The sequence below is a fragment of the Columba livia genome, chromosome 6, assembly GCF_036013475.1.
Source record: "Columba livia isolate bColLiv1 breed racing homer chromosome 6, bColLiv1.pat.W.v2, whole genome shotgun sequence".
In the NCBI taxonomy this organism is placed as follows: Eukaryota; Metazoa; Chordata; class Aves; order Columbiformes; family Columbidae; genus Columba; species Columba livia.
The window spans coordinates 2,728,633-2,752,024 of record NC_088607.1 but is presented as its reverse complement, the minus strand read 5'-3'; the positions used below and the strand labels follow the sequence as shown (position 1 = coordinate 2,752,024).

At 42.0% G+C, this 23,392-nt stretch overlaps 1 protein-coding gene and 1 long non-coding RNA gene across 2 annotated transcripts; one reads left to right on the top strand and one right to left on the bottom strand.

The window, feature by feature from the left end:
* Positions 1 to 2,990: 2,990 nt before the first annotated feature.
* On the bottom strand, positions 2,991 to 17,357 carry CLRN3 (clarin 3). Its single transcript, XM_005505797.3, has 3 exons — positions 16,993 to 17,357; positions 10,322 to 10,501; positions 2,991 to 8,382 (listed from the first exon to the last, which is right to left on the bottom strand). The coding sequence occupies exons 1-3, from the start codon at positions 17,219 to 17,221 to the stop codon at positions 8,108 to 8,110; spliced, it is 684 nt and encodes a 227-aa protein (XP_005505854.2). The 5' UTR covers positions 17,222 to 17,357; the 3' UTR covers positions 2,991 to 8,107.
* LOC135579730 (uncharacterized) lies at positions 14,033 to 19,136 on the top strand. Its single transcript, XR_010473362.1, has 2 exons — positions 14,033 to 14,839; positions 18,877 to 19,136. It is a non-coding gene; the product is annotated as an uncharacterized LOC135579730 (long non-coding RNA).
* The last annotated feature ends 4,256 nt before the right edge of the window (positions 19,137 to 23,392 follow it).

Sequence of the window (23,392 nt, the reverse complement as noted above, 5' to 3'; positions counted from 1 at the left end):
CTCTGTTGGAAAACAATACTATAGTACTTAAAAATGCATACAAATGGCAGAGTAAAACAACTCCAGTGTGCACCTCTATCTTCCTACATTGACGTTTGTTGTTGACTGAAGTTCACTTTTAATTGCACACAACTTTCTTCTGCACTGCTGACTTGTAGAATTGCTCTTTGCCCTAGAAGCTTAAATCTGAATATACTAATATTCTCTGTCTGATGGTTTTTCAGAGGCTTTATTTTGTAGATTTAGAGGACAAATAGTACTTAGAGTGCCATTAATCTCCACAATCACCCTGTGTTTTCCTAGGATTTTTTTTCTCAATCAGTTTCTTTCATCTTATAGAAATCTGGAGTGCAAAAATTGGCAATATCCATTCCAAAATACTTACTGCACGTCTATGACAAATATTTTTAGTGTCAGAGCATATTTGAAGCTGCAAAACCTGCTTCCATTGTGTATGCAGTTGGTGATCAGGTTAAACGTACCAGCTTTTGACACAGAAAGAGGGTTTGTCTTCCTTTTCTTTAAAGTCTTGGGTGAAGAATGGGAGAACGCACCCAGCCCATTGTCAGGGATGTATTCTCTCTTTCCTGTATCTGGGAAATAATTGACTATATTTGGAAAATAATTTTGAGCCATACTGATTTATTCTTATTTGGGACAATGTTTTCGCTCATACCCTATTGATCAAGAAATACAAGTGAAGGTTGTCTTGGTAACCTTTGCAAAACACAGCGTTTCTACCCTTGCTCTGAAGACTGGGAGTGTATAAAACCCCGTTTTCTCTCTGAGTCTGTATTTCTAATCATTATTAATTGATAACTTCAGTAGCTCTTTAGTGTCCACACCAGCAGGTTTGGTTAAAGTGGCTTTGAACATCTTCTACTCTTGCCTTGGGGTTTTCTTGTGTGTGTTTGGGGTTTGTTGTTGATTTTGAGGGGGTTGGGGGGTTTATTGTTGTTTTTTTGGCAATTTATCTCTCCTCATGTTGGGAACAAACCAATAAAGACTTTTCCAGTGGATGCCCAAGCAACCCACCTCTCCGTGCTGTACCTCTCGTGCTCATTTCCCGGATGCCCATAGAGTTGGTGTGTTGATTAGAGCACTTAAAATTAATGTGCAGATTAGGTAATGCTTTTTGTGATTTTTGGTTTGTTGTTTCTGTGTTGTTTGTTTGGTTTTGGTGTTGTGCCTTTTTGTTTCTGTTTGGTTTTGTGTCTCAGAGAAGAAGGTGAAATATAGTATTGTCTTTGCATGTGTAGTTAAGACAGTTCTCTTTCCCTCCCTCTCTTTTTTACTCTCCCCTTCGAAGGAAAACAGAACAGAAAAGGAAAGCAAGCAGCCCAGGCAAGGCTGGGAAGGGGGCTGCTGCCCTCTGATGGTTCCCGAGGCGAATAACCAGGAGGAAAGTGGTTAATGAGCAGCTCGGAGCATCCTCCCTATTTTCCAGCAAAAGCCTCTTCCAAGGCCCAGATGCAGAACCAGCTGTTTGACCCAACGGGCTGAGCAGGGCAGGATAACTCAATGTCCTGAATTACTGCAGGGAATGCTGGTTTGTGGGATTTGATTTCCTTATTTTTCAGTTCTTTTTCTTGCAAGAGGTGATTTTGATGTGGTTTGACCACTGCAGGTAACTGCTCCTCCAGCAGCAGAAGCCTGGAGTTCATTGCCCTGAGAACTGATGGCATCAGGATTAAATACAGAAATATTTATCACCAACACCTATATCCTGTTGCATAGAAAGCTGAGTTTTAAGCTGGTCAAAATGTTCAAGATTTGATATTAAAAAAGGAAGAGCAGGCTGTGATCTAGCAGAGAGCCCTGGTGTGTGTGCGTGTCTTTTATAAGCAGACTTTTTCTCTTCAAACTAAGTTTTGACACTCATCTAAGCTCATTTTGGGAAGGTTTCCATCCACAATAACCTCTCCAAAAATATCCAAAGAGATCCTCATTGAACACCATTGCAGTTCTTACCTAGATTGTTTTTAAAAGATGAGTAGACAGGAGGGAGATGGGATGATGCCTGAAAAATGACTATTAGCGTGTGCCCGATCTTTTGAAGACCGAATGAGAAGCACTGATAAAAATTATCCAGGAAGGGGACACTTAACTGAGGATAAAAGATCTGTTTCTGTCCTTGCAGTATTTTTTCTTAGATGGATGTTCTTTTAGGACTTTTCTGCAGCGTGTGTCCCATGCCCATGTTCTTCAAGGTGCTCTTCAAGGGCATTGAGAAGTATTTTTCTGATGGAAATGCTGCTGGAAAAACATCCTGATGAAACCGTGTTCCAAGTGTGGGACAAAAGATACATCATAAAAGTTGTAGATGCTCAGGGTGGCATTTTGACAAAGTACTAGAGCTTCTCATGCATGAAGCTTTGGCCATCACCCATTGATCTGTGCTCCGTGTGGGACTTGGCCCTCTCCAGAAAGGGGGAAACTTTGACTTTTTGACTTCTGGAGGCTCAGTTACTCATACTGGAGCAGCAGTAAGGTGTGTTTCACCAGCAGTGCTAAAATTCTTGAAATTCATTACCTAAGAACCCCATGTCTTAGCTCAGCCTGACACCTGGAGGTGTCTAAAAGATGTATAGTTGAGGCTCTTAGGGACATGGATTAGGGCCTGAGTTAGGTTATGGTTTGACTCAATGGTCTTAAGAGTCTCTTCTAACTGAAATAATGCTATGAGTCTATTATTTCCCATGTTGGCAGCTGAGCTTGTTAAAACTAAGTCATGGTTTTAAAGCAAAGGCTTTAGCAGGTGAGAAGGGGAAGGGCGGGAGGAGCTGTTGATGGGCACTTTGCAAAGGTGTGCTTTCCCAGTTTGCATCGTATCTCTGCTTTTTTCTCTCTGCTTTCCCAGCGTGCATCATATCTCTGATTTTTTCCTAGTTTGTGACAAAACAGACAGCACAATTTTATGCAACATAGCTTTATGGCAGACAGGAATCTGCTCGTGTAGAGAGAAGGTACTTGAGTTCTAAAACATCCAGCTGTAAAGTCAGTGAATATTGGAAACCTGGTACAACATGGGTCTGTCTTACCATGAGAATAAAATGCTCACGTGTGTGCCGGTCTAAAACTCTCCTGTTTTCATGCCAAAAATCCCTTGAGCTGCATTATGATTGAGTAGCTGTCTTGCTTAAAGGATGCTCAGAGAAAAAGCTGCACTTGTGCGTTTTGTACTCAGTTGCCATGACAAAAGCTACTGTCACGGGGTGGGGGACACTGCCCCCCCGTCCCATGGTGATCCTGGTTGCAGGTTCTCCTGCCTTTCACCCACCATCCAAACCTGCCACGGGGCTGCATATTTTTAATTCTCTGATGCTCCTATAACAAAAACCATGATTGCGCCGGTGATACTGAGCTCGATTTAGAACATCGATTGTTAATTCTGGCAGTTCTCCTACCAGCAGAGATTTTTAAATAGCAGGAGCCGGATGACTCTTTAGCAGAATAGTTCCTGGGGGACGGGGATTGGTTTTATTGACTGAGTCTCTTTGCCTGTGGGTAACAGCAAAGCTGCGCTGGCTCTTTCTTTCTGTAATTGTGCAGCTAACTAGCTTCTGCCGAGCTGTCAAGTAGATATGCCTACACCAAAAATTATTGCGTTTGCCTGCTGTGAGGTTTGCAATGTGTCTTATTAAATGTTTCCAGCTGCTGCTAAACATTAAGGTAACTGGTAATTTACCAGGCATTGAGGATCTTCTCTGTTTTCAAAGAAAAAGCTGCCTTTATTCAGCGTTTTTACAGTTGTTGAATTTGGTGGAACTTTTATCCAGAGGGAAACTTTTTGAGTGAATCATAAAGCTAAAATAGATATCACATCAATAGGAGCAGAGGAATGTATTGCCAAATAATGTTGTACATGATTTTAAAAAATCTGTTAGATATTTCAATTATGACCACTTTAGTAGAAGCAACCAAGTGGCTTATTTAGCCAGAGCAAAATAAGTCGCTTATTTAGTTGAAGCAACCATTATGGATAGGTCATTGTGGGCTGGGAGCAAGGGGCTGCCTTGGATTTCTCCTTGGGGAGAAAAATGAAGGAAAAGAGCCATTTTATGCCCATCAGAAGGGTCACATAGGGGACCCACTGCCTGCCTTGCTGGATAATCCTCCTCCTGTTCGTCTCCACCTGCTGAACTCCTGGCAATATCTGCTGGATCCTTCCCTTGATCTGATCAGACACAGCTCCTGGTGAGAAGCAACATGCTGCAACTGCTGGCAAGTGATGAATGTGTAAAATTACCCCGGGTTTAGATAAGATGGGAGCTTGATTTTTCTTTCAAGAGTGCATCAAGCTGACAGTGCAAGCTTTTTTCCTCTTTACCTAAGGGTAAACTGCCAGAATTTGTCCTCATTAAGAGGATAAGTGTACTGCACACAGCTCCATTCATTTCAAAGGCTGTCTGGTTGGCAAGAGCCAGACCAATTCCTTTTTGATATCTTAAAAGCTAAATACAACGTTGGATTATGTTGCATCCTTAATTTTTTCCTTTCTCTTTTTCTCTTCCTCTGGTAGAAGTGGCTGTAACACAGCTGTACAATCCCTTCTCACTGAGATTTTGATTGAGCAAACAAATACCTGAACAGTTTGGATATTTTTATTCATCCACAGTATTTGCCTGCCAGGGATCCCTGTCCTGGATGGCTTCTGGAAACCCTGTTCTTGGGATACAGGGTAATTCCAGAACTCTCATCATTTGCCGTTTAACTTGGACTAGATGCTTCCAAATCCAGGCACTTAGCTGATAACTGACCCTTTTATGGCCTTATTATAACACGTAACAATCCCCAGGGCACACAGCACTTTGCTACCACTTTCCAGGGCTGTCGTGGCATTTTTGAGGAAGCACAGGGAGAAAAATTTGGAAGAATTTAGTGCTTTCTCCCTTTTGCATTGCCCACTTCTCCCAATTCCTACCCCTATCAAGCTCATCCCTGTAGGGACTCGGTACCGTGGGAGCCATCACCTTCCTCGGCCTCATTGTCACCTGCTAAACCTCCATCAGCAACATCTGCCAAGCCAACACCGTTGCATGAAGCAGAAAGTACACAGCATAGGGCAGAGATGGTCATTTTGAGCTTGAAAAGAAATGTCCTGTCTTTAACTTGCAATAAAACCTTCAGACTAAGGACCTTAGGGTAGCCTTGTTAGACACCTCCAGCTTTGCAGCCGCATTTTTCAGCAGGGGAGCATAAGGTCCCTTGAGACCTCCAGACTGATTTTTAACAGAGCCAGGTGTTCAAACAAGCACGCAGAAGTGGGAATATTGGGTTTTTTTCTTATTTCTGGCTCTTCCATGGGAATTTGTACTTTAGTGCAACAGAAATGCCCAAGCAACAGTTAACCACCATATTCCAAAGCAGGAGCCGCTGCTCCTCCATGATTATTCTGTTATAATGACTTTATTTCCCTGCGAGTGCCTGCTGTAAGTGTAATTGTATGGCGTGATGGATGCTGGCTGGGTACAACAGTGACAGATGCACACTGAAACTGTGTGAAAATTTTTGCAGCCGAAGCAAAACTGGCAACTGTTTGGCTTTGGGCCAGCGTAGCTCCGGGCGCGCAGTCTCCGGCGGTTTCACTGCAATGTTTACAGCGCTGAAAAGCAGTTCTAGGCATGGTTCTTGTCAGCAGTAAAGAGCAGATAACATCTCTTATTTTGTTGACCTATGCCACCCTCAAGTCTTCAAAACCTGCCTTTATTTTTTTTTTCCCTGCTCTGCCCTCATCATCCTTTTAGTGAAATGCTTAAGGAAAGAATCACAGAATCCCAGAATGCCAGGGGTTGAAGGGCCCTGAAAAGCTCATCCAGTGCAATCCCCCCATGGAGCAGGAACACCCAGATGAGGTTACACAGGAAGGTGTCCAGGCGGGTTGGAATGTCTGCACAGAAGGAGACTCCACAACCCCCCTGGGCAGCCTGGGCCAGGCTCTGCCACCCTCACCCCCAACAAGTTTCTCCTCATATTTAAATGGAACCTCCTGTGTTCCAGTTTGCACCCATTGCCCCTTGTCCTGTCATTGGTTGTCACCAAGAAGAGCCTGGCTCCATCCTCCTGACACTCACCCTTTAGATATCTGTAAACATTAATGAGGTCACCCCTCAGTCTCCTCTTGTCCAGCTCCAGAGCCCCAGCTCCCTCAGCCTTTCCTCACACGGGAGATGCTCCACTCCCTTCAGCATCTTGGTGGCTGCGCTGGACTCTCTCCAGCAGTTCCCTGTCCTGCTGGAACTGAGGGGCCACAACTGGACACAATATTCCAGGTGTGGTCTCCCCAGGGCAGAGCAGAGGGGCAGGAGAACCTCTCTGACCTACTGACCACCCCCTTCTAACCCACCCCAGGTACCATTGGCCTTCCTGGCCACAAGGGCCCAGTGCTGGCTCATGGTCACCCTGCTGTCCCCCAGGACCTCCAGGTCCTTTCTCCTACGCTGCTCTCTAATAGGTCATTCCCCAACTGATACTGGAACTTGGGGTTGTTCCTGCCCAGATTTAAGACTCTACACTCGCCCTTGTTATATTTCATTAAATTTTTCCCTGCCCTACTCTCCAGAAAGTGCACAGCTGCATGAAGTATTGGGCAGTTTAATCCTGAAACTTTATTTTTTGACATTAAATAGTGAGAAGTTGCCTCTTGTATCTTGTCATCTCCTCTTAAAAAATGACTTTTTTTTTCCTACATGAGTATCTCTTGCATCATAGGGCAGCTATTGAATATGACCATGGAAATAATATTTTAAAGGGAAGCAATGCGGTAAAATTGCTCTCCTTGCTGCAGGGGTGAGGAGCAAAGGAGCAGAAGATGCTGACCACCATTTGGCACAGTGCCCTTCTCCTGGGCATGTGTTTTAAGTGTGATTTTGCACGATGGCATCTGTCCCAAGGTCACATTCCTCTGCTCGCTTTCCCTTGGATGGAACAGGAAGGGAGTTCCCCACTTCTGTGCAGTTCTACAGTTGTGTGTCTATGTGTTCATGTTAAATACTAATTAAACTAGACATAGGGATGATACTGGTCATAAATCATCCCTAATAAAGCCCGCTCTTTGGCTTTTGTCTTGGGATAAAATGACAGTCTGGTGTAGCAGGTGGGAAAGCAGTGGCCGCACCTGCTCAAAGTGCAGCTTTGCTGTTTGCTTTCGGCAGCAATCAAGGGTCTATAAACAGCCTGAAACAGGATATTGCTGATGTTCTACAAATTAATAACTTGCAGATACTGGGCTCCTATGGTGTCTTCTGCACATCTTCTTCCTCCTGCTGCCCTGCCCACCCCCCAGCCATGGATGAAGCACCGAGCAAGGGGAGGATGGACGGGGTCTGTGCTGCTGGGAGGTTTGATGTGAAGGTGACTGATCACAGGTGAGTTTGTCCAAGTGCTCACACTCCTGTTCACTGCCTGTGGTCACCAGGGCAGTGCCGCAAGGACCTGCAGGAGAAGGTCCATAAGCAGGGAAAGGACAGCAGGACAGAATGACGCCCAAACATCTTAGTGACTGTTTCTCCCCGTTGCCAGAGTTTGTGCCCCTTGAGATCTCAGACTACATAGACAACCCAAAAGGTGTCTCTGATCTTCTGCTTTGGACCCAAAGGACGAAGCAGGAATGAGTTCATAGGTGCTGATGTTGGGGCAACGTGCAGAAAGTTGGGGCAGCCACTGCAGGGCTGTCCTGTGGTCCAGAAGAATCCAGAAAGCAGGAGGTGGGAACCAGCCCCTCTGCTCAGTGTGGGCAAGAGGGCAGAAGTGCTCTTGGAAAGGCGGTGGGGGTGGAATGGGGAGGAGGAACCATTCTAGGAGTGCGTTCTCACAGGGATCCCTCCGGAGAAGAGCAGAGCTCTAAGATGCGTGAGGTCCATTCCTACAGAAGGGTGCTGGTGTCGGGCGCTTTGGGCCATATCTGCTCGCAGACATTTAGGCAGCATGCTTACCAATGGAAACTTGTAAGTATTACACTAACATCTAACAAAAAGATAAAATTAAATTGCTTCGAAGACACAATAATTGAACTATACACACATCTTCAATTTGAATGGAAATGAAATGTCATGATTGTCCATATTGAACAGTAGTTTTTCTTTCCACGCTCTCTTCAGTGGTATCCTTAAAACAGAATGACATCTTTTGGTGCATTTTCAATGGGTCTTTCCTGTTCTTTCTTCTTAGAGTATCTTGCGTGGTCATAGAAATATATGATGATGATAGAAGCAATGTTCAGAAAAATGATGAGCAGCATGATCCAATATGAATATCCGTAAGTGTGTTCAGATTTGGTATTTGTTTGCAGAAGAGAAAAACATCCCTGGGCCAATTCTACAGACAAGCCATTTCCTTCAATGTTCACAGGAAAAAGTATCATGGCTATAAGTGTGAAGATTCCTAGAAAATAAAAATACAAATGTTAGAAGTGAAACTGTGGTACTATTTTTGTAGCTACTTGCAAATAACCTACCTAAATTGGTTAGAATACCTGGACTAGGACAAAGGTTAACATTTTCCATTAGTAGAATATGAGGGCTTTTAAGGAATTTTTGCCCCACCTTTTGCCAGTGTTTTGACATGGGCAACTATATCTCCTGCTAAAATTAATGGATTCTGGCTATTCTTAGGTAAGAGCATTTAATGTAATTTTTTTCACTGAATTTAGGGCTGATGTGGATAACACATTTAATCCTTGGGTGATGTGCAGAATGCCTATTTGATATGGGATGTGCAATATCACCACCAGATAAAACCTTGAGCAAACCAGTCTGCATTCAGGGTTTGCCCAGATTTGCTCAAGACTTTAGACTTAGAGACCTCACATTCCTTCTGACACAAATTATTCAATGACTCTGGGATGAGCCAAAATGAGAGATCTTATCAGATCTGTATCTTTTTCTTATAGGTTTCTGAATATAGTTGAAGTTACTTTGACATTTAGGTAAAGAGTGCTTTTACAACTCTATTTTCATAGTGCTAATGGAGGTATAATCTCTGAACATTGATGAAAATATTTCTGTTCCTCCCCTATAGTTACACCATCCTGCACAAGTTCCCACTGAAACAGGTTCACTTTTTTTTTCAGGAGGACACTTTCAGGCCATCTGGTAGGAGAATTAGAAACCTTCAAGATACACTCATATCAAATGATGCATGATTTTTCATACAAATATGCCCACGGTAAAATAGACTTCCAGGTCATAGCACTTCCAGGGCTGTAAAAAGCAACCAACATCAGTCAACACATGGGTTTGCTTTCTCACTAATATTTATTTTGGCAAGCCCATGGTCCTTTGGTTTCAGGTCAAGGCTCAGAGATTCAGGCTGCGTAACGGGTGCCGGGCTTGGGAACATTCTCGTGTGATGAGACAATCATCTGCTTGTCTCAAAAGTTGAATAATTGTCTAACCTAGGCTTTTGCTCGCTTCTTGTGTCATGTTTCAAGGCATTTATAGCTGTTATAGCATCTACCTTTATATGCTGTGTTAGCCATGGCTGGAGAAAAAGGGGTGGGTTTCACAACCCTACCTGTACTTGTATGATTAAAACTACATTTATCTATATGTTTCCCTTTCCACTAAGCTCTGATTTTTGGCAGAGGCAGCTCACAGGAGAGGACCTTGCTGGGGGGCACGATGCTCCACCAGCTGAGCATCTTCAGAGCGTTTGAAGGACAAGACGCCAATGCTGAAGTACTCCGTAATTAGATGCCCTTAAAGACAATTTTCCGAGTGCAAACCTCATATTAGAGGAACACATAATCCTCTTGAGATTAATTGAACACAAGAGCTGTAGTCATTACCGCAGCAAGATGAAGAGGGGAGGAAGGTGCGTTAGGAGCAACCAGGTGAGGGAGGGGTCACCCATCCAGGGAGCTTTTGACAGGGTTCATGTCCCTGATAACTCGACATCTCTACCACTTTTTTCTGCTTAGGGAATATTAAAACTGGATTCGTTTTGTGAAAGTACTTTTTGGAGAAGGAAATAAATTTTGCCGTGACTCACTCCTCCTAAACACTGTGCCCCCGTGTTCGTGCTCTTGTGGATGAAATGATTCTTGAGGTGATGCTACATCTGCCGGGGCTTCTTAACTTCCGTTTTTGCTGCTGGTGAATCTGGGCTCCTGCTGATTGATGGTGCCGCTTTTAGTAAATAATCTGATTTTACTGGTACTTGAAATATAGTTTTCAGGTTAAAAACCAAAATCAGCTGAACAGAATACCTTTACAAGTGTTTCCTTTTACAAATACATATGTCTTCATCTTGGAATCTATCATAATATGGTGTTCATCCACATGGTGGGCAGAAAGTGGTCAGCATGGGATGCATTACTCACCACATAAGGAATTCCAGGTGTAGACTCCGGTGGGTCCCAAAAACGTCTGGTAGGGGTTACTGACGGCGTTAGTGCAGGTGAATCCAGAGCTCAGAAGGGAGCTCAGTAAACTGAGAACCAGCATCACGATGATCGCGGTGATCGTGCTCTGCGCCGGGGTCTTGTGCAGGTTATCTGCAACTGAAATGCAGAGGCTCAGCATCGAAAATCAGCATTTCCAGCAGGGTCTGGTGGGCTCAGACAACCTTATGGCTTAATGACATGGCTGTGATTAAAAGCTAAGAATCAGAGATTGGGCTGGTCTGTAGGGATTGGGGTGTAGAAGGAACAGTAGGTTTGGACACAGCGCATGAACCCAAATCCAAAATGGGGTGAAGGGATGCTAGGTTAAAATAAGTGTGTGTCTGCTAATCCTGCAGGCACATGAATGTCCCAGGCATTGGGTTGGGTAGTAGACTTATCTTCTTTAATACTTCTATATAAATTTCCTCTTGACAGGGCTGGGCAGAAATTATATGCCTAAATTGGATCAGAACACTAGCTGTTCCTCTGCCCATCGTTCCTGAGATGTCTGGTAACGTCTACAGATGCCTATTTAAAACTTGGCTGTCCGATTGTCGATTATTTCCTTTTAATATAGCAGCAGTGCCCCTCATATGGAATAAATCTGACAAGGGGAACAGGTTCTGAAAGTTCAGTAAAGCCGTTAGCGTGGAAAGGTCTGGTGTGATCCTGGCATCTCTCCTCCTTGCTCCAGGTTACTTCAGCTCATACACATAGATTTTTGCCTGTTGTAGTTTTTGGATCTATATGTGTGGCTAGTCATATATATATATATATACATATATATATACACATATATATATATATATGCAATCAACCCACCCTACACTGTAATAAATTTTATTGGTTTTGCCTAAATCCTCCTTGTTATTCGATCTGTTGCTGATAATAAGAGACACAAATGTGAATGCAATATGCTCAAAGTGTAATTGCAGCATAGCTGCATTGAAATACATTATTTTCCTCCTTTCAATGTAAAGATTGAAAAGGCAACTATAATGTGCCTGCGGCTGCCTTGCACTATAACAAATATGACAACAGTATTTTCAAGCTCTGTTCAAATGGGTGTTCTGATAGACAGCCATCTGTAGGAAAACTTCCTTTCTATGCTGCTTTTAATACAAAGCCATTACTGCAAAGTATTTGGTTAGTACATAAATTGGAGAAATCATAGCAGAAAAAAATAGTAAAAAGCCCATAAAAAGAAAATAAACACTCATAACAAAAAAGAAGAGCTATTGGAAAGAAATGAAAAGGAGAGCTCCTCTCTCGTTTTCTGTAATATTCCTGGTAGAAGTTAATTTCTCTTTGAGGAAATGGCAGGTAAGGATGTGTTATGGAAATAAGTTGTAAATTTAAGCAATTCTGCTAGAAGAATAGGGAAGATGGGCATTGAGGAGACATCACTCAATGAAATGGAGTGAGCACAGTGCCGGCTGTGCCGTGTGCTGGAGCAGCATCGCTGGTTCAAGACATAAATCTGGAGCCGAATCCGACAGGTTTGTGTAATTTCCCTCTGGCAGCCTCACTTAATTTCCTCACTCAGAACATCTCCAGAATTCACTGGCTACACCTATTGCACCCCCTAATTGATGTTGTTTCCGACAGTGTTCCGCAGTTTATGAGATGTGATTTTGTCAGATTCTGCCTGCTTTAAGCACCCCTGCAACAGCACAGGACTAAAGGTTTGGAATAAAATGCTGCTTTTGTAGTGGCAGATTGTTCGGTTTGTTTGTTTGTTTGTTTTCTAAAAGGGAGTCTCTGCAAACTGAAGGAATCTACAGTAGCTGATCTACTTGAATGGCATTGATAGTAACCCACAGCTGGGTAACCTCTGCATTAGTGGAAAATAACCTAGTTCCAGAATAAAGGCAGAGATTTCTGCCTTCCTCAGGTCTCTCCTTCATTTCCTGCACTACTTTTTTTTTTTTTCTTTTAATCTTTAACTCTTCTGTGGTTGGACAGAACTTTTCCTGACCTGCCTGTGAAAGTCCAGCTGCAAGCCTGCAGCTCTGTTCTAAGCAGCAGGAATCGGGCAGGTTTTATAAGGTGTATGATCACTGTGATGTATAATGAACAATAATGAACAATAGGGCAACAAAGATGCTGAAGGGAGTGGAGCATCTCCTGTGTGAGGAAAGGCTGAGGGAGCTGGGGCTCTGGAGCTGGACAAGAGGACACTGAGGGGTGACTCATTCATGGGGATCAATATGGAAAGGGGGAGTGTCAGGAGGATGGAGCCAGGCTCTTCTGGGTGACAACCAGTGACAGGACAAGGGGCAATGGGTACAAACTGGAACACAGGAGGTTCCACCTAAATATGAGAAGAAACTTGTTCCCGGTGAGGGTGGCAGAGCCTGGCCCAGGCTGCCCAGGGGGGTTGTGGAGTCTCCTTCTGTGCAGACATTCCAACCCGCCTGGACACCTTCCTGTGTAACCTCATCTGGGTGTTCCTGCTCCATGGGGGGATTGCACTGGATGAGCTTTCCAGGGCCCTAACATAGATCCCATAGCACACCTGGGAGCTGATGATAGCATTAATGAAGTTCTAGCACTTTTCAAGCCCTTGTCATGTATTTCAAAAGTTAGTTAATCAATTCATCTCTGCTGTAGCAAATTTCAAAGACTTCCTTGTGTGTTGTTGGCCATGCTGGTTGCCAAGAATCAGGGAACTCCTGGCTTTACAGGAGACCCTGGGTGTGCCTCTTGCTGCATCTTACAGTTTATACGTGTTTGACTTGGGAACACTCAAGGCTGTAAACAATCCCTTTTACAGACTGTTATATTCATAAGTGGTTCCCTTCTAAGATAAATCATTAGAACAGTTAATGAAGGCTCTAAGGAGTTAAGTTATTCAATAACTTTTACATTCTGCTGGATCGTTCTGCTCATCCCCAGAGCCTCCCAAGTAGCCGTATTGATTTATTGCTCTATTAAGGTCACTCCTGGCAGTCTGTTAAAGGGGCTGCCCTGACTGGGCAGTTCATGCACTATATGCTTGCAGAAACCATTTTCTTTCATTTGTCTTTCACCTTTATGCTTGGAAATGTCCTTTAATGGTGTGGTTTCCAAAATAACACATTACGATCTTTGAAAAGCTGTTGATCATCTACTTTGTATGGCCATTAATAAAAACCTGGACTATTGCTAACAAGTGCTTTGTATCCCTAAGCTACCTTATTGGATTTATTTTTTCATTATTCCATTCTCCTTTTGTCACGCCCCCAAATATGACGATGGCATTTGAGAAACACAGTTGGGGTGAACAGCAGAGACCCCCAGCCAGGCCATACTTTACTGAGCCACAGATCACACTGTGATTTAAAAGGATGCTTATAACTCTTCTTACTGCTGTCTGAAATGCTAGAACAGAGGAAAAACAGTACTTTGTTTCTCCATAGCACAGGCAATCCTTTTACTTAAGGATATTGTCAAACAGAAGGCATCTACTGTCTTAGGAGGACACAATTATATGGATTTTAAAAGAGTATGTATGCAATTCCATGAAGTATTTCTTCTATTTCAAGGAAGTACAGAATCATACTTAACATAAAATGTGACAATCATGCCTAGTACAGAGCCTAAGAATTAATTTAAAGTCAGTTCTCTTCATCTTGGTTATATGAACTAGTGAGGGATGTGGGCAAATCCACATTTAGACTATTTATAAAGCACAACTATCTTTCAGCAGCTGTTGGAAGGGACCAACAACTGAAGCTCATTGGTTTTGTTCATCCCTGAACAGCTGATCTGTGAGAACTGAGACGACACTTTAAAAATTATAAACACGAAAACCTCAATCTGGTGAAGGGAAACCACTGGTGTGGGCAGATAAAACCATAAATAGACCATTTTTATAAATGCATATTTGCTCTTCTAAAATTTACTTTGATTGTTCTGATGTGACTGTAAATAAACCGGTTTGAATGGCTTATGGTTTTGTAGTTGTTAGCTAATGACCTCAATATATGCTGCATGCTTTGCTAGGAACGCTGCTGCGTTCAGGCTTTTCGTGACAATATAATTGCTATAACGTGAATGGGCTTCTGTGATCCAGCTTTGCCACAGGGAATTGAGGTGCCTGTTTGTATAGATACAATTTCTGTACTAAATTAAGGTGGGAAAGAGCCAGGAGATGGGAACCACCTGGAGGCTTAGGTCTGTTATGCTCAACATTGGTGACTTCCCTGGAATGGGACAAGGTACAAGAGCCTATGAATAAGGAAAAGAAATATATTCTTAAAATGCATATTAAGTTTAAAAATTGTTTGACCTACCCAATTTTCATTAGGTTTCTTTTGACTGACTTTTTCCCCTTTCAAACACGTATATCAGCATTATCGCTTTGAACTTGGTGAGACAGCAAGACATGGGTACAAATCCTTGATCCTTCCACCAGCTTTCAGGCTTATCTACCCTGGGGCTCCGTGAATGCTTTTCTGCACGTGCACAGAGGTGAGTAAATGACAAATTATGTGAAATCAGTATTGAGTCTGTGGTTTGTACTTGGTGTGCATAATTTCTAGCATCTGTTTTGCTTTTTCTTGTGTTTTGCTTCTCACACTAAGATTTTTCATGCTTCTCTTCACCTTCTCTGCAGTTACTCCAGGTAAAACCCTTTCTACTCCTCCCCTTATTTTTTAACTTTCTTTCATTCACATGTAACACCCCTGTTCCCTTATCTCTCAGTTCTTCTGCCCTCCTTAGTTATTTAACCATTTTAATTCTTTTTCTTCTGTAATAATTCTACTATAGAGAATAAATGCCCCAAACTGCACAAAAATTAAGATCTGTTCTATATCAACACAAGACTCAGTTTAATTTGAATCTACTGACCTATTATTTGAATCTACTGACCTATTAGAGAGCAGTGTAGGGGAAAGGGACCTGGGGGTCCTGGGGACAGCAGGGTGACCATGAGCCAGCACTGGGCCCTTGTGGCCAGGAAGCCAATGGGACCTGGGGTGGGTTAGAAGGGGGTGGTCAGTAGGTCAGAGAGGTTCTCCTGCCCCTCTGCTCTGCCCTGGGGAGACCACACCTGGAATATTGTGTCCAGTTGTGGCCCCTCAGTTCCAGCAGGACAGGGAACTGCTGCAGAGAGTCCAGCGCAGCCACCAAGATGCTGAAGGGAGTGGAGCATCTCCCGTGTGAGGAAAGGCTGAGGGAGCTGGGGCTCTGGAGCTGGACAAGAGGAGACTGAGGGGGGACTCATTCATGGGGATCAATATGGAAAGGGGGAGTGTCAGGAGGATGGAGCCAGGCTCTTCTGGTGACAACCAGTGACAGGACAAGGGGCAATGGGTACAAGCTGGAACACAGGAGGTTCCACTTAAATTTGAGAAGAAACTTGTTCCTGGTGAGGGTGGCAGAGCCTGGCCCAGGCTGCCCAGGGGGGTTGTGGAGTCTCCTTCTGTGCAGACATTCCAACCCGCCTGGACACCTTCCTGTGTAACCTCATCTGGGTGTTCCTGCTCCATGGGGGGATTGCACTGGATGAGCTTTCCAGGGCCCTTCCAACCCCAGACATTCTGGGATTCTGTGATACTGCATGTTTGCTGAAATGTTATGTTAATAACCTTGTGTCCAAAGCTCATCTCAGAGTTTCTGTGGAGAAGCGTGATGATGAGGAGTCACCTGTAAAAACTGTTGGGTGGGGGAAGAAAGGCCTCATAAAATATGAAATGCTATGATGTAATCCATATGTCAGAGTCCAATGTAAGGAAAAAGAGACATGGGCAAGCCTAAGTTCTGAAGATACTAACCAAATAGTTATGTTTGATAATATCACTTCAAAATGGATTGACATGTTCTTAAAGAAAGATAGAAAAGATATAATAGATGATATAAAGAAATATATATATATATATATGTATATTCTGTGTAGGTCAAACATGTATAAACACCGTATCTATTATTGTTTTACATGTTTTGTTTTTTTCCCTTCAGCAGCCTCATTAAAACCTTCTTCTATGAAAATGATGTTGATTTGATAGTAGGTGGCTAAATGTTTTAAATCAAACATTTCATTTAACATAACAAACTCTAAAAAGAATAGTCCTGGAAGGTAAATTAGCTCTGTAATCCTTTAATAAAGTGGTAATTTTGTGTTTCTTTTCTGTTTCTTACTGAAAGCTTCTAAAAATCAAAACTAATTTACATAAAAATTTTGCATCTTTTCCCCCTCATTCCAAATGATCCAGAAGCACACGTTCAGTATAGCATGGAATAATGACATTATATTTAGTAGAAATAAAAGCTAAAGCAACCTCTATTATTTGTCCTGAAATGTATGCAGTTATTACATGAAAATATATGGGATTTAATTATGAATGATAGTTTTTCCTTAGAAGATAACCATTTGAGAGTAGATAGAACCTCCTTACTCCCCCAAAAGCCAAGATCAGCCCAGTCTTTTCCCAAAGAGCAAGAACGCTGCAGCATTTCTATGCTGGTTTTGGGGTCTTATCCCACTTAAATCTCCAGATTGGTTTACAGATATTCTCGCTTAAAATATTATAGTCACGGGTGAACACAATGAGCCGTGGTTCCCACATCCATCACCCACACGATCAAGAAGACGCCATCCACTTCCAACCACGTCCACCCACCTTGGAAGGTGGTCTCTGCCACCTGGAGCCCCGCGGCCACGAACTGCTCGCAGGTCCCACTGAAAAGCCCGTAGGTGAGACTCACGGTGACGCTGGAATTCGTGCCTGAAAAGCCGATCTGGCTGCTCATCCAATGTGGGGTCGCCAGCGTGACGCAAATCAGCACGAAGGAGCAAACGCAGGCGCAAAAAGCGGACGCGAACATGGTGGTTTTTTTCCTGGATGGCATCTTGGCAAGCGGAGATTGTCCCACCGGTTTGGGGGATCTGTTTTCTCTATAGTCCTGCTCAGCATGAGGTGGTTTTCCTCCTCCTCACACTCTGGGATCTGCCAGCAGAAAGTTGCCCTGGTAAACTTTGAGCAAACGGCACCAGTAATAAAAACGTAAAATAATTGAACTTTGGTCTGGAGGAAAGGTGTTGCTGTAGTTACAAGCAAACCAGCCTGGCAAATCGTCGGTAGATAATTTACTGTTGCGTTGCCAAGCTGTAGCTTTTCAGCTCACGCTAATTTTCGCTAAACCTGTTTCTAGTTTGCGACAGTAAAGATTAATAAACTATTCCTTCTCTGTTCAAATTCCCAACTTGCTTTACAGCCACCCAGCAATCTCTTCTGAGACGTCTTCAGGATTCTTTACACTCTTTGGGAAAAGACTGGGCTGATGTTGGCTTTTGGGGAAGTAAGGAGGTTCTATCTACTCTCAATAGGTTATTTCCTAAGGAAAAACTATAATTCATAATTAAATCCCATATATTTTCATGTGATAACTACATACATGTCAGGACAAATAATAGAGGTTCCCTTAGCTTTTATTTCTGCTAATTATAATGTCATTATTCCATGCTATACTGAATCATCCATGCTAAACTGGATCATTTGGAGGCTTTTTAATTAAACTTTAGAAAACAGTCTCTTTTAACAGTGCTGCTAAATATCAACCTGTTGAGCTGACTTCCTGAAGCTCCACTGTTTTTTCCTGTAAAGACATTGACATTTTGCATTTTTATGAATTTGAAATGGTAAAGAATTTGTTTGGGGGAGAAAATACCCATTTTTTTAACACAGTGATATTATGTTCTCATCATTCCAGTGTTACAATTTCTTGATTCCAAACTTGAAAGCAGTAATCACATTTGAAATCAATATATTTGCTTTCTGAGATGTACAACTGGGCTTTTATATGATATAGTCTTGTGTATTTTTTTTCAAATTATATGGGACTTTAATTATACTTTCGATACCGCTGTTAAGAACTTACTCATTTTATTAATAATTTATATGGTTATATATGTACTTAACGTAGCAGAAGTCAATCAGTATATGATTTAGGCACTGAAGAGCACAGGGAAGCTTTTCAGCCCTTGTAAAGAAATAAGAAGCAAAAGACCCGCCTCTCATTTTCTATCCAGTACTTCAGTTAAATTTTAACCATAGCAGTATGAGTAAACTTTATTGGACTGATCCACCTCTACAGGTTTATTAATCCCTTAGTTCTGTTCGTTGCTTAGTTGCATACAAAGAGCATAGTCCAACTATTTATAGTTCCAAGGATATTTTTTAATAAACTCAAGTAAAAAAAGCTGTGCTACTTATCCCCTCTGAAATATATTTTAAATCTATATGTTTAATAATTTGTCTTGGTACTAACTCTGAGGGAACTAAGAGCTGCAGTGGATAGCCTGCAGTTCCTTTCTAAGCAGTCTTATTATATTCAGTTTTCAGTGACTCAGCTCAAATTTTTGTGGCTCAAACAGCTGAAATTCTCCCGAGGCTGGGGGAATTGCGCTATAAATGAGACTATAATTTGCCTTATTCTTCCCCGTCACCTTGAAGTTAATCTATTGTCTGCCAATGATACAATTGCTTGACTTTTTTTTCTTACAGCTACCTAAGAAGTATCATATAATTTATAAAGAGAATTGGAGTTTGACACGACAGACCCCATCACTAGAGAGAAAAGAGGTTGGTTTCCTCTGAGTCAGAGAAAGTATTTCTTGCTCAGCACCTCACCGACTTTTCCCCACCCAACACAGACTCAGCCCTGCACAACAACCGGAAAAATTACAGTCATTAATTACGAATCAGATGAACAGTGGAGAGATCCTTTGCTATATCAAATAAAAATCCCTGTATTTTTAAAGATAGATGATGTATTTCTTTTCTGTTTACGTACAAATCAGTTTACTTTAAGCAACCAGATACGAAAAAAAAATAGAAAATGAAAGCTTTTCCTTGCAGTCATTTCATATACATTTAATTTTCTATGGTATAAACACATTCTTACATGGGGGAAAAAATAATCATATGGTAATTTGTTGCCTTGCCCACAGCTCTGGATGGATGTCACCATCTCTGGATGGATGTCACCATGTCCCAAGGGATGTCACCATCTCCCAACAGTGGCAGGCAGGGTCCCAGGGCTCACTCACGGCTAAATGCGCTCAAGTTGAAGCCATTGGAAATTTTCTCTTCACAACCATAAAGTTTAGTGACAGTTACCAGTGGATTAAAAACTTCTATATTTAGGATTACTGGTGGTTTAACCATATTTAGGGTTACCGGTGGTTTAAAAACTTCCATATTTAGTTACAATCATTTTAACAAACAGTTGACAGGTGGCAGGATGATTTAGCAGTGTGGTTGGCATGCAGTCACACTAACATTTGTGATTTTCCTTAGACACATGGTACACCCTTGTGTGTTACACCCTTGTGTATTACACAAAAGTTTCACATCATCTTATTTCCCATTTTTCATGTCTAATTGCAGAGGAGCTCAGCATCTGAGGTGGAAATATCCTTAAGCTGAGCTTGGCCCCAAAAGGAATCGATAAAGCTCAACACAAGGCAGGTGGATGTGTAGGATCAGGCCCTGCGTTACCAATGGTGCCTCCACCTCTTCTAACATGCATAAGTTTTAATTGAAGCAAATTATTATAAATGTACTATAGAATACTGAGTATGAGATTGATTTTAGTCGCTTTGCAGGCAGCTTTCTGAGGGGTGATGGAAATAGGGATTTGCTTATGCTTTTTCAACAGATTGAGGGAAAGCAGATAAAGCGTCATGAGTTCTTTTGTAGCTGGAGATGAAAAATTTGAAGCTCAACTGAACTGCAAAATTATTGCAACAAGTGAGAGGGATGTGATCACAAGGATTTCCACGTATCCACACGTTGTCTGGTAGAATTGTAAGATTCCATCTTCTGATTTCATTCTTCTCTTGCTTTGACCTTTTTTACAGCACTATTGAGTGGGGGAAAAAAAGGCAACAAACAAAACCAAACGTGTTTTAGGTGTTTGGGTTTCTTCCAAGTAAGTGACGACATCTTCTCAGCTGAGAACTTGGTAGAGGAGGAAAGGCCACGTTCAACATCTACTCCGCTTGCCATGAGAACTCCTTCCGCAAATGGGAACATCTCTTGCCTCATCTAGTGGCTGCAGGGGAAGCCATTTAAATTGCCTTTTCTCAAAGATTTTGAGATTAAGAAATCAATTCTTCCATTGGAAAGATTGTCTTCTAAAACCTTTCGCACAACAGATGCCACGGCAGGTGGAGAAGACCCAATACTTCAGTAGCAACTCATGGAACATCTGACTTTTCACTCATCTTGTTTCTCTCCACTTCAAGTTGTAAAATTCTTGGGAGGGTTTGGAAAGAACAGCACAAGCCATTCTGGTGAAGTTAAAAACAAAAAAAGGGGGCAAAAAAAAGACATTTCAAAGTAAAATTTTGAAAGCATAGAGCGGTTTTCCCTATTTCTTTAAACACAAAGCTCAGTAACTGCAGTTACCAAAGCAGCTGAGCTCCATTAAAGCCTTGAAAATATCTGAGGGCATCATTTTTTTGATACCACAGAATATGACTTGCAAAATTTAATGTGTTTAGGTGTCAAAAAGCTGCTGTCATTAATGAGAGAATAGTGCAGGTTGAGTGGTCAAGCAGTTTATTGAAGGATGGGGTGGGGAAAAAAGCCTTTTGGCCCTGTAAGAAGCAGAAAATACAGCCTTTGCAGTATTTTCAATTTAATAAAATGTGGCTTTGAAGCTGCATCAAGGTTGGTAATGTTTGTAACAGAACAAACCCCAGAGGTGGAAATGGAGAGAAAAGCTGGCAGGGCAGGCTTTGATTTATTGCAATTTCTGTAACAATTATAAAGATACGTAGTCTTGAATACTTAAATATATTCCTAGATACTCATAATTTTAGATTCCAAATGGAAACATCTTAGCTATCGACCTCTTTGAAGTCATCAAATTAGCTACCGCTGGGATGCTACATATCCTCACACTCTTGCCCAATTATCTGTAGTTTAAAGAGATTTTCCCATCTTTTTAGGCTGAGATATATTTGCAGTTACAGAAGTCGTGTGTCTGTGTTGCTTATTCGCTGGGCTGCCTCTGATTTTCTAACTTCTTCATTATGTTTGACATCCTGGAACACAAATTGTAGTAAAGAGTCAGATCTACTTTGCTGCTACCAAGGGTATAATGGACAATTTTCAGTCAATATGGAAGCCTGGTAAATATTTGGAAGGAAAGCAGTAGGATTATATTCAATTTAATCTACTTTATAGATGCTCCATCTTGAATTCCTTTCTCTCCAGGCTGTGGCCACACGTTATTATCTTTTGGCTTTACAGAAAACAGAAAATATAATTTTATCATACTTGGTGCTATCAGGTTCACCATCACACTGGAGTACCACAAATAAATATTTGGTGTTTAAATATCGCCTGTTTCCTATGATATATTTATTGAGCTTGAATTAGAGAAGATAGACACCTTGTTGCTCTCTGTTACAAGGAGTTGAGATCATTCATGGGAAAGTCTCCACCATTTCTACTGGAATAATGTTATTTCCAGAGTGCAAAAGCAGGGATGAGGGCGCAGGTCCTGCCAGAAGCTGTTGGAGATCCTGCAGCTCCTCCGGCAAACGGGAAACAAGGGTGAAACGGTTGCCAAAGAGCTGACATTGCTGAGAATGTGCTTGATCCGTGATGGGAAGACGGGAAAAGACAGATGACCAGTGGACTGTGAGATGGACAAAGCAAAACCGGTGTTGAAGCTCCGCTGGGCTTAAGCTCATCTACCCCTTATTATTTTCGCTATGGTATTTCAGTCTTCCAATTCCTTACATTTATTTTCTGATGAAGCAAGCAAGCTCTGTCAATGTAGCTAAATTGCTTCAAATCCCGTAGCAGTTTCATCTGTTCCCCTTTCTTTAGAGCACAAATTCTATTCAGGCTTTGTCCGGAGAGCACTGAAAGTGGCTTTAAAGAGGCTCCGTTCTTCAGCTCCTAGACCACATGGAGCTCTAATCTCATTTTTGGGATGAAGCACCATCTCAGAGAACATTGTATGGTGTTGTTTTTCTCTAGCCAGCAACTGAAGATAAAATCAGTCTCAGGATTACTCGCTCCTGTTGGCTCCAGCTCATAAACCCAGGCTTAGGACTATCCTGGATGTGACTGCAAGAAGGTGGAGCTGGGAACGCTGATGTGGATTAGCAAGGCTAAATTTCTCTCATGTTGTAAAATAGTTATACTTGAGTATAGGCTGCTGGAGCAAAAAAAGACTAGATGAAATTTCTTTTATAACTTTATTTCATTTTTTCTAGATATTCCCCTTATCTACAGAAAATCTCTTTTCCCCTAAACAATGTGTTAATAACTATGGTGTGTGTTTTCTTTGGTTCTTTATTGTACAACTTTGGTATCATAGTATTTTTAATTTCTGCACTAATGTGGTAATTTTATCCAACGTGTATAATAATCCCATTTATTTTATTGCTTGGATATAAGCAGTCATTTGAATTAATATACAGTTTCTTGAAAATAGTTACTAGCGAGAAAATTGCTGACTTGCAGGCATTTGATCTGCAAACACGTTCATTAAAATCAAACGCCTTCCTGGGACTCTGCCCACGTCTGCTGAAAAATGTCAGCATTCTACTAAATTGCTGTTTCCTAGTCAACACGATGCCAAAGGGACATAATTAGGCTATGATTAAGTTTTCTGCAGAAGACACAAATACTCACAGATGTTCTAATATTTTTGTTTTGATGATCTTTTCATACAATCCCTGGTTGTCTCGACATCCTTTGGTACACTTAAAATAAATGTGGTGTGCATGGAGATGGGTTTTGGAAAGTGACATATACGTGAGGTTCTTCTGGAGGAGAGATTTCTTCTGTAGGGGGATTTTCTTGTTTTGCAGGAGGTGCTGTCCTAGGGACTGGAGACAAAATAAAGCAAGATGTGCCTTCAGACTCCCTGATTCTCGCCTTTCCTTCACTAATCCCCTCCTCCCTGGCCTACTTTTCAGCCTGACGTTTCTATTCTGGGTTTCATCGTCCTGATTCATCGGCCCCGTGCAGCCCAAGCTGCTGCAGAGGTTTC

What these genes read in the sequence shown, in the direction of transcription:
- CLRN3 (XM_005505797.3), bottom strand. Translation starts at nt 17,221, where the DNA reads ATGCCATCCAGGAAAAAAACCACCATGTTCGCGTCCGCTTTTTGCGCC. An exon ending in GGCAGAGACCACCTTCCAAG is followed by an intron (nt 10,502 to 16,992) that starts GTGGGTGGACGT and finishes TCTGCATTTCAG; the next exon opens with TTGCAGATAACCTGCACAAG. An exon ending in CACCTGGAATTCCTTATGTG is followed by an intron (nt 8,383 to 10,321) that starts GTGAGTAATGCA and finishes TTTATTTTCTAG; the next exon opens with GAATCTTCACACTTATAGCC.